The sequence below is a fragment of the Cervus canadensis genome, chromosome 23 (genome assembly GCF_019320065.1).
Source record: "Cervus canadensis isolate Bull #8, Minnesota chromosome 23, ASM1932006v1, whole genome shotgun sequence".
In the NCBI taxonomy this organism is placed as follows: Eukaryota; Metazoa; Chordata; class Mammalia; order Artiodactyla; family Cervidae; genus Cervus; species Cervus canadensis.
The window spans coordinates 19,100,136-19,113,387 of record NC_057408.1 but is presented as its reverse complement, the minus strand read 5'-3'; the positions used below and the strand labels follow the sequence as shown (position 1 = coordinate 19,113,387).

At 54.2% G+C, this 13,252-nt stretch overlaps 1 protein-coding gene across 4 annotated transcripts in view; it reads right to left on the bottom strand.

Annotated features, from left to right (window-relative positions):
• The window catches only part of LOC122425387 (myelin basic protein), a 103,002-nt gene extending 90,277 nt beyond the window's left edge, over positions 1–12,725 (bottom strand). Inside the window, exon 1 of one of the 4 annotated variants that reach the window (XM_043443708.1) lies at positions 12,252–12,725. In XM_043443708.1, the coding sequence (XP_043299643.1) occupies positions 12,252–12,710 (459 nt within the window). In that variant the 5' untranslated portion in view covers positions 12,711–12,725. The remainder of the gene's footprint in view (positions 1–12,251) is intronic. The other 3 variants (XM_043443707.1, XM_043443706.1, XM_043443709.1) reach the window with 3 other exon arrangements.
• Between the last annotated feature and the right edge of the window lie 527 nt (positions 12,726–13,252).

The following is a 13,252-nucleotide window of genomic DNA, read 5'->3' as shown; positions in this document are numbered from 1 at the left end:
TGTCCGTAGGATTTTCCAGGCAAGAATACTGGAGTGGGTTGCCATTTCTTTTAAGAAGGATGCTTTATCACCACAAGGTGGAGGCCTTATGGCTTTATTTCTCCATCACGATCAAGATTATTCAGAAGCCTTTTATAGGAAATAAATGCAAACTGAAAACATCTTGGCAGAGAGCATTTACAATACCGTGTTTATCCGATCAACTGTGACACGGTGACACTGTACTCGAGGTCTTAATCACTCACATTCCCCCCAAAGTATGGTTTCTGTGAATAAATGATTTCTGATTTGATGCCAAGAGGGGGTAAAAAGGGGATAACATCCAAAGATAGTTCAGGACCCACTTGAAGAGCTCAAGAGGGTGACTGAAGTGGGGAGTATGGGGCAGGAAGCCCAAGTCTAGTCTCCTCCACCACCAGCAGCGGGCGGCCCTGGACAGGTCACCTGCTCTGCTGTCCTTCTGGGGAAGCGAGTGGGCGGGGTGGGGCGGTGGTTGCACTGACTTCCGCAGGGATGGCACCCCACGTCTGCCCGGTAACCCGGGGAGCTTTGAAAACCGAGCCTTTCCAGACAAGGTTTGAGTGAAGCTGTTGCACCATGTCGGACACGCAGACAGCTGGGTTCCCGAAGCTGGGGGCCGGGTCCAAACGAGACAGGACAAGCTCTGTCACCCGAGTGTCTCCTGGCCGCCAGTCACCTTTCCAAAGGGCTGTGAACCACACTCTAATGGGAGCAGCGACTGAGGGCTGGAATAGAAACCGCTGAACCCAGGGCAGTCCATACTGCATCTGGTGCAGTGCCTGGCCTTTTGGTTACCTGGTTTCCAGCCTGGTTACCTGGTTACCAGCCCGGTTACCTGGTTACCAGCTGGTTAGCTGTGCAGACAGGCTACACACACGGGGTCTCAACAGGCAGACAGGCCTATGCAGTGCAGAGACCTCAGCCTGGTGGTCCGCGGCACCCATTTGGGTCCGGGTTCACCTGCTGTGAGGGATGAATGACACCCCTGTCTCCTTCCTCGCTGGGTTTTTACACCTGCCTCCCAGACTCTGCATTATGCACCCCGGAACATCTGTAATTAGTCATGAAACCCACATGAGCTGCCTGCAGAAAACTCCACAATGGGCAGGCTAACCTGAGAAACGGATGGGGAAACAGTGCCGTTTGGGACCGTCACCCTGCAGAGCTCCGACAGATCACAGACCTCACGTCACCGAGGGCGGCTCCAGGAAGAAAAAGCCAGGAACAAATGCTGCATTGAGTCCAGGGTACATTTGTCAAATTCTTCTACAACACATGTTGTCTGTGTGTGTGTGTATACGTAAGCTAGTGAAGTGAAAGTCGCTCAGTCGTGTCCAACTCTTTGCAACCCCATGGACTATACAGTCCATGGAATTCTCCAGGCCAGAATACTGGAGTGGGCAGCCTTTCCCTTCTCCAGGGGCTCTTCCCAACCCAGGGATCGAACCCAGGCCTTCGACGTTGCAGGTGGATTCTTTACAGCTGAGCCACTAGGGAAGCCCACACGTATGATAAGTCATGTGCAACTCTTCGCGATCCCATAGACTGCAGCCCTCCAGGCTCCTGTCCATGGGATTCTCCAGGCAAGAATACTGCGGTAGGTATCCATGCCCTGCTCCAGGGGATCTTCCTGACCCAGGGATAGAACCTGCATCTCCTGTGTCTCCTGCATCGGCAGGCAGATTCTCTACCCGAGTCACCTGGGAAGCCCGTATGTTGTGAAAGCAATAGAGTTAAGCCTCAGAGATTCCAGGCTCTGAGGTGACTGTGCCACATGAGCCCACAAATATGACAGCCGGGGCCTTCCCTGTCTTCATGAACAAATGAGGTTTTATTAAAACAGAGTATAAATATTTGCATGGGTTTTCATCTACCCTCATGTTAAAATCTGCTTTAAGTTCCCATCACACACTTTATTTTGGTGTTGCTAATCCTATGTAAAAATTTCCACATAAATACACATATTTTACTGTTGGGACTGTTACTTAATGTGGCTTTAAACACGACACTTCACTGCCCTTTCAGAAAGGCCGTCTGCCAAGTCAGCACCGCTGTGTCCTTTTCCTCTTCACATTCCAATTTCCAAACACTGTCTGAAATGAACAAGGCCAGCTTTTAACACCTGGTTCAAATCCTTCTCTCTTCAAAAATGAGTCTTGACATACAGAGATAATGCCAGAATAAAGTAATCATCATCTGCCTTTTAAAACAGACAGCATCTTCCATACAGCCGTATAAATGATCCTTCAAAACCAGTGATGCTTTGGGCTCGAGTCTGAGATATAATTTATCCTGTTTCCAGGAGGAAGACGGTGCCGGATGGGAGCCCACCTCGTAAACCCCTGGTCTCAGCTCATCAGTCCAGGGTTATTTCGTTTTCAGACATCCAAAAGGACCAGAATAAAAACAACTGAAGCACACCCTGACCCCCACCACACTCAGAGAAACCTAGCCCCTAAAATACAAGAATCATTTGTGTCTAAGTTCCAGCTTGATGTGGTTTTTTAAGGCAACACAGTGAGCTGAATAAACCATGTCCCATGTCCTGACTGGTAAAGAATAGACTTGGACAGTGGTGGTGGTTGCTGTTGTTTGGTTGTTAAATTGTGTCCGACTCCCTGCGACCCCATGGACTGCAGCACACCAGGGCTTCCCTGCCCTTCGCTATCTCCGGGAGTTTGCTCAAGCTCATGTCCATTGAGTCAGTGATGCCATCCAACCATCTCATCCTCTGTTGTCCCCTTCTCCTTCTTCCCTCAATCTTTCCCAGCATCAGGGTCTTTTCCAGTGAGTTGGCTCTTTGCATCAGGTGGCCAAAGAATCGGAGGTGACTTGGGCAGAATTCAGACTCTGCTGTGTGTTAGCTGGATGATGATGATCAGGGTTAGTGAAACTGACCATCGGGGATGTAGCAGACACCACCCTGACCTCCACGCGGATGACGGGAGACAAGGAAAACTTCTAAATTTCCCAGAAAGTAAGTGCGGGATGGAGTGCTGAGACCCTTATAAACTAAACGTGATCAGAACCAGGGGACAGAGCTGCTGCTGCGAACAGCCGGGCAGGGCAGGTGGGCATCCTGGAAAGAGCCCTGGAGAAGCCACAGATCCTCACCCCAGCCCTCACCCTAACTCACCCCCAGCCAGGCTGCAGTCAGGGGGCACACGGCTGCTGGGAGGGTCAGAAGTGGCCGTTGAGTCCCCGCCCTCTGCTGGCACAGCACCCCCCTCCCCCGTCAGGAACCCTGTACAGGTTTTGTTTGCTCATCTTGCGAAGTGCTCAGCAAACACAGTGCCTCGGGAAACCTGTCTTAGGACCCCAAGCTCCCTGATGACATACACTACGATGTAGTCTTCAGGGCCAGAGCCGCGTCTTTTTCATGCAGGGCCTCTGGAAGGGCGCGGTGTGGCCTCTGAGTGTCCTGGAGAATCAGGGAATTTAAACAACTGTGCAGCTGCCCCGTCTGGGCGCCTGCAACGCAGCTCTGGAGCTTTTGTCTCAGAGCAAGTTTAGCAAAAATGTTAGGTTCCAACTCTCCAAGAAACCGGATGGAGGGGATGAATATCCATAAATATTCCTTGTCAGATACGCCAACGCTCAGAGGCACGAAAGAGAATGCCACCCCCTAAATGGAGAGAGTATCAAAAATAAACGATACGTACGAGAACACATCACCAGTATAGGATGTGATTTTCCATGAATCATTCTTTGAACAGAAAGTCATTTACCAGGAAGTAGAATTTCTCGATCGTGCTAAAGTGGATGAGCGGGAGCTCGTGTAGGTGTGCTCAGGTGAACCTGTGTCGCCGAGACACACCTGGGGCCCTCCTCACCCGTTTCTGCCTCTCACTGAGCAGTGGTCCTCGTGATCACTAGAAATGCACATTTCTAGACCGAGACCCCAAGACTCGAAGTGGTGTCCAGACGCTGGGGCCTAGGACTCTGCACTTAATGAGTGCTCTGGCCGACATGCAGGCAAGTGGCTGCCAGGTGGGGGTGGTTGTTGGCGTCATCCTCGTCCACAGCCCCCGAGGAGACTCGGGGTCCGGCTCCGGCCACTGCAGGCTCTGCTGCAGCGCCCGCATCCTGTTCCCAGCCAATCCCGGCCCCCGCCCGCTGTCTCCGCGGGCTCCGGGGGGAGGCCCTCCGTCTCTGGGGAGGCTGGGGCTCTGGCATCTTTGCTGGAGGAGCTGTCTCTGCCCCTGGCTCTCTGCCCCTGCCCGGCGGGGCTGCAAGCTGCAGCAGAGGGTGCCGGACGTGTTTGGGGGAGACCCTCTACCGCTGACACACCCCAAAGGCGGGGCCCACACTTGGGGGTGCAGTTATTAGTGGTGAGGGGGCCAATGGGCGCCCTCTCGTGACTGAAAACCTCGAGGATGGGGCCACCAGGCTCCTCACTCTCTGACAAAAGTCAAACCCTTGCCAGCTTCCACCTCCCAACCCCCTCGTTCCATGAAACAAGGGGAAGTTGACTGCAGGAGTCATGCTCTGAAATAAACATTTCAGAAAACCCCATGACAGCGGGGCATGTCACCTAGCATCTCTGCCTGCTTTTTCGACCGCCACACACAGGAAGTCTCCTTCCAGCGGGGGTGCCACTGGCCGAGGGGCTCCCGGCAGCTGGGACCTCAGCGCTCAGCCATCATCTGCGGGTCTCGGGGCGGGACCTGGCATCCCAGGATGTCCCTCAGAGCTGTCCGCGGGGCAGTCCGCAATGAACATCGGCCACCAATCAAAGCAAAACCTGATGCAATGAGCCACCAGGCCAACTCAACTTTCAGACGAAGCATCACCACCACTCACTGTTTTCTAGACTTTTAACACCTCGGAGGCATAAACCAAATCCAAGCCTAGTTACCACGTAATTAGAGTCAGCACAACGCGAAAATCCAGTGTGTTCACTAAAACACGCCGAACGGCTCCTGCCTCCCGGGTCTTGAAATTCACAGACCCGTGGAGAAGCGTCACTCCCCAAGAACAACGGCTGGGGCTCCGAGCAGAAGCTCGTTTCCTGTGAAAGGCTGTGGCTTCGAGCCTCGGAGAAGCTGCCTTGCACCCCGGAGGGCGGCGCCCCCTTGTCACCAGCTCTCAGCCACTGACCCCTTTTCAAAGCCGGCAGCAGTTCTGAGGTGGGCCGTCACGTCACCGCTGAGAGACGCTGCTCTTGTGTGTCTTCATACCGACTCTTTCCTTCAAAAGTAACCCCTTTAAAAAATAGCAGCCCCTGGTTTCTGGATGGTCTCCGACACTCGTGAGCAGCGTGGGGATGGGGCCTGGGGCCGGCGGGGGCCAGGAGGTGGCCCACCGTCCCTCCCACTCTGGGGACAGTGACTTGGGTACACGTGGTCAGATGTGGGTGTAGGAACGCCTGGGTTTGGAAATGTGCTCCCGGGCCCTCAGGAGCACTGCGTGGCATCGCTGGCCATCACACAGATGCTGGACAGAGCAGAGAATGCCCTGGGCTTCACAGGACCTCCTGGGTCTGCTGACCCCCGAGAATTCACGTCTCCTCGCCTGTAATGAGAGGAGGACGCCACTCATTCAGAGCATCGCTGAGGGACAGCGATGAGCCACAGACTACACCTGGCTCCCCATCGGTGTGGCGGGGGGAGGGCCCCCACCTCCGGGGGGATGGTCTGACCCCAGGATGCTGATGGAGCCTGTCTGGACACCATCACTTCGTTTTCCTGTGTCCTTACAGAAAATAAGTCTGCCTAGAAACAGACTCACAGACACAGAAAACAAACTCACGGTTCCCAAGGGGGAAGGGAGTGGGGAAATAAATTAGGAGCTTGGGATTAGCAGATACCAACTGCTGTATATAAAATAGATAAACAACAAGGTCCTCCTGTATAGCACCAGGGATGACATTCAATATCCTGTGATAAACTATAATGGAAAAGAACATGGAACAGAATATAAAAGTAAATTTCCTTGTAGTGCACCAGAAATGAATGTAACATTGTAAATCAACTATACTTCAATTAAAACAAAAAAAGAAAATCGAAAACCATAAAAAGAGAGAGAAAGATAGTAAGTCTGCCTGGGTGGCGGGGCAGATTAGTTAGGCTTCTTAGCGGTTTTGGGGCTTCCCTGGTGGCTCAGACGGTAAAGAATCTGTCTGCCATGCAGGAGACCCAGGTTCAACCCCTGGGTCGGGAAGATCCCCTGGAGAAGGGAATGGCAACCCACTACAGTATTCTTGCCTGGAGAATTTCACGGACAGAGGAGACTGGAGAATTACAGTTCATGGGGTCGCAAAGAGTCGGACACGACTGAGCAGTTAACACTCAGTGGATTTTAGATACGTCATAAAAGTGTATACATAAACACACACACACACACATATGAAATAGCAGGGGCTTCCCTGTGGCTCCGACAGTAAAGAATGCACCTGTCAATGCAGAAGACGTGGGTTAGATCCCTGGGTCGGGAAGATCCCCTGGAGAAGGAGATGGCAACCCACTCCAGTGTCCTTGCCTGGGAAATGCCATGGACAGAGGAGTCTGGTGGGCTACAGTCCATGGGGTCACAAAGAGTTTGACATGCCTAGGCGCGCACACACACACTCTCTATAAATATTCCAGCAGGGGTTCTGTAGGCACGATAAAGCTTACTCTAAAATGTGCAGAACGGTACAGGAGCCAGCCCAGCTAACAGGACTCCGATAAAGAAGAAGGAAGTGGGAGGGCTCACGTTACCTGATGGTCAGGGTCACCCTTCAGCCCTGGTAAGCAGGACAGTGTGATCCCAGTGGCAGGACAGACATCTCGATCACGGGAACCGAGCAGGGAACCCAGAAATAGACCCACACAAAAATGTGGACACAATTTAAGATGAAGATGGAAAAAAAAGTCTATGGAGGAAGGATCATCTTTTCAACAAACAGTACTGGGGCAAGGTGGCATTCCTATGTAGGAACAAAAACCACCCAAAACCAAAACCCTCCACCTAAACCTCACTTATCATATAAAAAATAACTGGAAATGGACAACTGACTTCAGTGTAAACTGTAAGTATAAAACTTGTGGGAAAGAAAGAAGCCAGGAGAAAATCTTCCAGACTAGGCAATGGGTTCACCCAAATCACAATCCATAAAAGAAAAAAAAATTAGGACTTCCCTTGTGGTCCAGTGGTTAAGAATCTGCCTGCCAAAGCAGGGGACATGGGTTTGATACCTGGTCCAAGAAGATTCCACATGTTGTGGAGCAAATAAGCCTGTTGTGTAATTTAGGCTTACACTAAGTTGTGTAACACAGCTACTGAGTCTGTGCTTTGGAGCCCATGCTCCGCAACAAGAGAAACCTCCAAAGTGAGAAGCCTGCGCCCTGCATCTAAGAGAGTAGGGCCCCGCTCACTACAGTTAGAAGAAGCTCTCGCAGCAACAAAGAACCATCACAGCCAAAATTAAATAAACAAACAATGCAGGTTTCAATTCAGTGGGTCTCAGTAGCCTGAGATTCTGCACAAGACACAAAGAAAAAAAATTAATAGATGGATCTCATCAAAATGAAAAAGCGTCTCCCTGCAAAAGCACCTGTGGTTAGGCTGAAGACAAGCTACCCTGACAGGAACTGCAAACCACCAGCTCTGTCTCCAGAGCGTATCTAGAAGGAACTAACGAGACCAAGCAAGCCAATCAGAAAGCAGGCAAAGGCAAGACCGGGCTGCTCCCTGGGAGGATGTGCAGATGGCAGACACGCTCGTGGAAAGACAGGCATCGCTGTCTGTGATGGAGACGCAGACTGCAGCCACGGTGAAGGGTCAGCGCACACCTGTCAGAACAGCTCAGATACCAAGCCATGGTTGTGCAAATGCTGCCACGGAGACCCAGGGCCACGCACACCTGGCTGGTGGGATGTAAACACTGCAGACCTTCTGGGAAAAGAGAGTGCAGGGTCTTGTGAACTGAAACACACCTTCGCTGTATGACTCAGCGATGGCATTTATCCCAGAGAAGCGAAAACCGAAAACCGTGCTCTCGCAAAAACCTGTACATCATAGTAGGTGCCCTCAAATAGCCACAAGCTGGAAACCCTCGAAGGGTGGACGGTTAAAACCAAAAAACTAGAGGAGCAGCGGGTGGGGGGCATCCATTCCACAGAATGCTACTCAGTGATAAAAAAGAACGAGCTGTCCAGACACTGAACAACTTGGAGAGATCTCGAGAGCACTGCACTTACTGAAAAAAAGCCAGCCAAAGAGAAGGGGGCATATTGTATGACTCCGCCTAAACAGCATTGTCAAAATGACGAATTACAGAAAATGGGGAACAGAGCAGTGGCTGCGAAGGGCGTAGGGTGGAGGAAGGGGAAGTTGGCTGTGGCCACAACGGGCAGCCTGCAGACCTTGTGATGGAACGGTCCCACCTGCGTGTGTGGTCACGCGATGATCCATGTGCGATAAAATTACACAGAACTACACACAGGCGCATGGGAGCATGTCACCTGTGAAATCTGACATCTCAGCCCCTTCAATCAGTCGCACCAACGTTTATTTCCTGGTCACGATGTCCTCTATAGTTTTGCAAGACGTTACGAAGCATATGTGGAGCTCTATTATTTCTCACAGTTGCATGTGAATCTACAATGATCTCAAAATACAAGGTTTTTAAAAGTGCTTCCAGGGGACTTTGCTGGCAGTCCAGTGGCTGAATGAGACTCTGCACTCTCAATGCAGGGGGCCTGGGTTCGATCCCTGATTGAGAAAAAAGACCCCACATGCCACAGCTAAAAGTCCTGCCGGCTGCAACTAAGACTCGGCACAGCCAAACAAACAAAAATATATATATATATTTTAAAAAATTGCTTCTGGGTGTAACCTTTGTGTGTGCCCTGTGCACTGAGCCCAGGTTCTCCCTAGAGGGTGCACTCAGAACTGCGATCACCGGGTCACAGGGAACATCTGTCTTTAGCTTTTCTGGGTTCTCGTCTAAAGTGTCTGTTTTTATTTATACTCCTACTCACAATCATATGAGTTCTCAGTTCTCCTTATCTTCCTCAATACTTGGCATAGACGGTAAGATCTTCACAGATGGTTATGAAAAGTTATCCCATTGATGTGATTTCTGCTTCTGAGAACTGGTGGGTTAAACATCCCTTCCCATTTTCCTAGCCCCACTGGGCTTTCTCTTCTGGGCCAGCCTGCTTAGTTACTTCTCCTCTTGGGTGGTTTGTTTTATGTTGCTGAGTCTTAGAATGCTTGGTACATTCCAGATACTTCACCAGAGTCTGTCTATCTGTCTATCACTCTCCAGGCATCCATCTTTTTTATTATTATTATAATAGAGCCTCACACTAGTGATGCTCAGAGTTCCAATCCATATTTATGAATTTTTAACAGTTATTGACTCTCAGACACTGCTGAAAGCTTCATAATATGCACTGCTGGTTATCCATGCCTGGCTGTGAGGTGAGGGCGGCTCTTTCTCCAAGGGTGGCCTCAGCTCACACCCGAGAGCACCAGCCTGCGGCCTGCAGGCCTCTGGCCCCAGTTCCTCACGTTAAGTCACGCGTGTGTGTCTCTGCTGGTTCCGTTTCTGGGGCTGAAGCCTAGGGCCACGCATTTAGGGACATTTGCACTGCGCTCACTGTGCATCCGTGGCGTGAGAGCAGCAGGGTCTGCCTGTGTATAACTGTGGCTGTTGCTCAGTCGCTCAGTCGTGTCCGACTCTTTGCGACCCCAGGGACTGCAGCACGCCAGGCTTCCCTGTCCTTCACCATCTCCTGGAGCTTACTCAAACTCCTGTCCATTAAGTCAATGATTCCATCCAGCCATCTCATCCTCTATTGTCCCCTTCTCCTCCTACCCTCAGTCTTTCCCAGCATCAGGGTCTTTTCCAATGAGTCATTTCTTCTCATAAGGTGACCAAAATACTGGCGCTTCAGCATCATTACAATTAACTGTTGGTTAAATTACTGTACACTTACTGTTGATTAAACCCACCTCCAGGGGCCCCCAAGCTCAGGCTGACTTAAGCTTCCTTGGGTGGCTCTAAAGGACCAGTGAAGTGATTCACTGCTTAGGGACGACTTACTAAAAGCCGTGCTGCGGCATTAGAGAACTGTCTTTCCCTCTTTATTGACAACTTTACTGAGGAAGTTAGGGAGAAGGTGACTAACAGAGACGGGACAGCAGTCGTCCAGTCCCACCATCTGAAGAGGATGCACGCTTTGCTGGGTGTAGCCACTCTTCAGCGGTGGAACTCTAAAGACAGAGAAGAGGAAGGCAGCTCAGTGGGTGTTGCACGGTGCCCTCTTCGCCCTGCAGGGCAGCAACAGGGGCTGGTGGCAGATTTCTGGAGCTGAGTCCTGGGCGCCCCCGGGTGTCTCTGTGCCTGGGTTTCCTACTCAGTGAAAATGAGGGTTCTAGTAGGTAGTTACATCAAATGAGGGCAACGCAGGGTATCACACCTGTTAATGCAACGATATGTGGCTCCCAGAAGGCAGCCTGGCCACTGGGAAGTGGTCAGAAACGCTACCTGGATACCTGGGGAGAAAAGGCCCAGGGACAGCTGCTGATCCAGTGTCAGATTTTTAAAGACTCGAGAGAGAAACTAAAAGTCAAACAACATAACCTCCCATTAACGTTTAAGAATTCAGGAGGAAAAAGAAAAATCACCAGAAAGCTTGGTCTCTGCCCTTTTCCAAGTTCACAGATGCCTTTCCTCAGGGCATGGGGCCAGAGCCATTCCTGACCCAAACAGGGCCAGAGAGATTCAACACCAAATCACAGCACAAGTGACTCAAAGTGTTCTTGTCTTTGGGCAGAAATGGGATACTTTGGAAAGTTTTTAAAGTGAATTTGAACCAAATAGCTTTTGTTTAACCCTGAGCTAGTAAAGGTAGTCATTTCAGAACAGTTAAACCATTGGAGCTACTATTAGCCACCATTTTACATAATATTTAACTGGATTCCCTCCTTTCAGGTTTTGGTTTATCCTATTTGGGAAAAAAAAAAAGATAGGAGGACTGATGGCCACTCCCCTGAACTGGGAGAAACACAGCTGTGAGGCTGCATCCCTGTGCTGACTATCCCTTCCTGAAGGGCTGCTCAGCCCTGGCCCCGGCTGGGTCTGCACCCCATTCAGCTCCCCAGGACCACGAAGGCCCCTGGCACTCTGCAGAGGCTCCGCCAGGGAGCAGGGGGCAGGACTGAGCCTGACTTGGGGTGTGCCAGACTCCTGGGCCACACTCTGCAAACCGTTCCCTGAGCTGGGGGTCTTGTCCAAAAGCCACAGGTCTTAAATCGGACACACCCTAAAGCGCCCTTCCTCTGAGAATCTCTCCAGGCCAGGTGTGGCCTCCCTGTCAGAACAACCAGCGCCCCTGAACCGGGTCTGCCTCTCCCCAGACACACTCCAGGCCTGGCCGCAGAGGTTAACTGAACTCACGGTGTAGATTCTCACCCTGTTGCGACTGGAAAAGGGAGAACCAGTGACCCAAAGGCGCTTGTTTCCTGCCAGAGACCTACTGAGATCCCCAGAGAATCTCTAAGGCTTCTCCAAACCCCCCTCTGCCTTCCTAAAGGAGAGGAGAAAGGAGACCCTGGGAGAAAAGAGACAGTGCCCCCAGCAGCCCAGAGGAGCCAGAGCCACAGGGTGCCCGGGAATCGTGCAGAGCACGCGGCACCCCCTGGACGCCCGGCCAGTCTCCGGGCCCAGAGGGGCTTCACACCCGGGCACCAGGCGCGCAGGTGGGCGCGGGCGGCGTGGCGGGGCCGGGCCCGGCCTCCGGAAGGCGGAAGCCCGGAGAGTCGCCTGTCGCCGCCCTCGGCACTCAAAGGGAAACTGGTTTTCGCCCGGGCTGGGGGAGGGGGCAGGCAGGAGTCGGCGGTAAGCTCCAGACGTATCCTTACGGAGCACGTTAAGCGGCGGGGATCCCGGCCTGCCCTAAAACTCGTCCCCGCAGCGGTCCCGCACCGCCCAGGGTGGCTTCCTTGACCTTTGCCACCTCCCACCCAAAACTCCACCCCGAGCGCCTCCCACGCTCTGCCCGCGACCCCGGCCCCGGCCCGGCCTTGCCCACACCTGGACACCCGTCGGGGACAGCCCCGCCGCTCCGGATCGGCGTCTACGCCCGCGTCCACCCCTCGCACAGTGGCCGCCGGGGTGCCACCTGCCGCCACCTGCGCGGCCGCCCCGGGGGAGCCCCGCGCCCCGTCCCCGCGTCCCCGCTCCGGGGGCGCAGACAAAGCCACCCCGCCCCCCGCCCCCCGGCGAGGTCACCCACCGCGCGGCGATCCTCTCTCCAAGGCCGAGGGCGCCGCGGGGTCCGGGCCGCCTCCCGCCGCCCGGGCCCCAAGCGCGCGGGGTCCCGGAGCGCCGGCGCCGCCTTCGGGGTCGGGGCTGCGGGTCGCCGGGGCCGCAGGCTCGTCCTCGCTGGCGCGGCGGCGCAGTCTGGCGGCTGCTCCGAGGGCCGGGCGCGCCCGCCGCTCCTCCCCCGCCTCCCGGGCTTCCTGCGAGCCAGGTAAACACGGCCGACGGGAGCCGGGCCGCCCACCTGCCGCCCGCGCGCCGACCACCCCCCGGCGGCTCCGCCTCGCGGGCTCCGTGTGCACGCGGGCCCCGCGCGGGGCTGCCCTGGGCGGCGCGGACTCCGGCCCGGGCTGAACTGCGGCTCTAGAGCCTCCGCTCGCGGCTGAGCCTCGAACCACCCCGCCCGAGCGCGGGGAGGGACCTGTGATAGCATCTGCTCCACGCCCCTTTCCGCGGGCGGCGAGGGGCCGAGCGCGGCCGCCCGGCGACTCTGCTGCCCCGGCTGACTCTGCTGCTTGGGGTTCAGGGCCGCCGCCAGACTGACCCCTTGAGAACTCCCGGGGGTCCTCGTGCACCCAGCCTACAGACAGGTGCTCGGCCGGAGAGAGGCGTCACAGTGGGAGGTGGCGCCCTGGGGTCTGCGGCCTGAGCATCTGTTGGCTTGTGGTCAGTGCCATCTTCTTGGTCCGAAGGAAGACTGTTCTTTGGACATCAGTCACCTGCACAGTCAGATGGCCTGGCCCTTCCGCCCGGATTCTCGACCTCCTGATGGTGGAAAAGTAGGAGGCCTGGGGAGAGACGCTGGCGGAGATGCTGGAGTCCTCACGACTTGGCTTCCGGGTCGGGGGTCGGATCTGATGCTTCCCGGGACCCGGCGGGGATCCTTCAGTGTTCACCCTGGGGAGCGGAAGTCTGACCCCTGGCGAGGCTCAGCCCGGGTCTCCTGGGCCGGCTGCGCCGCGAGGAGAGCCAGCT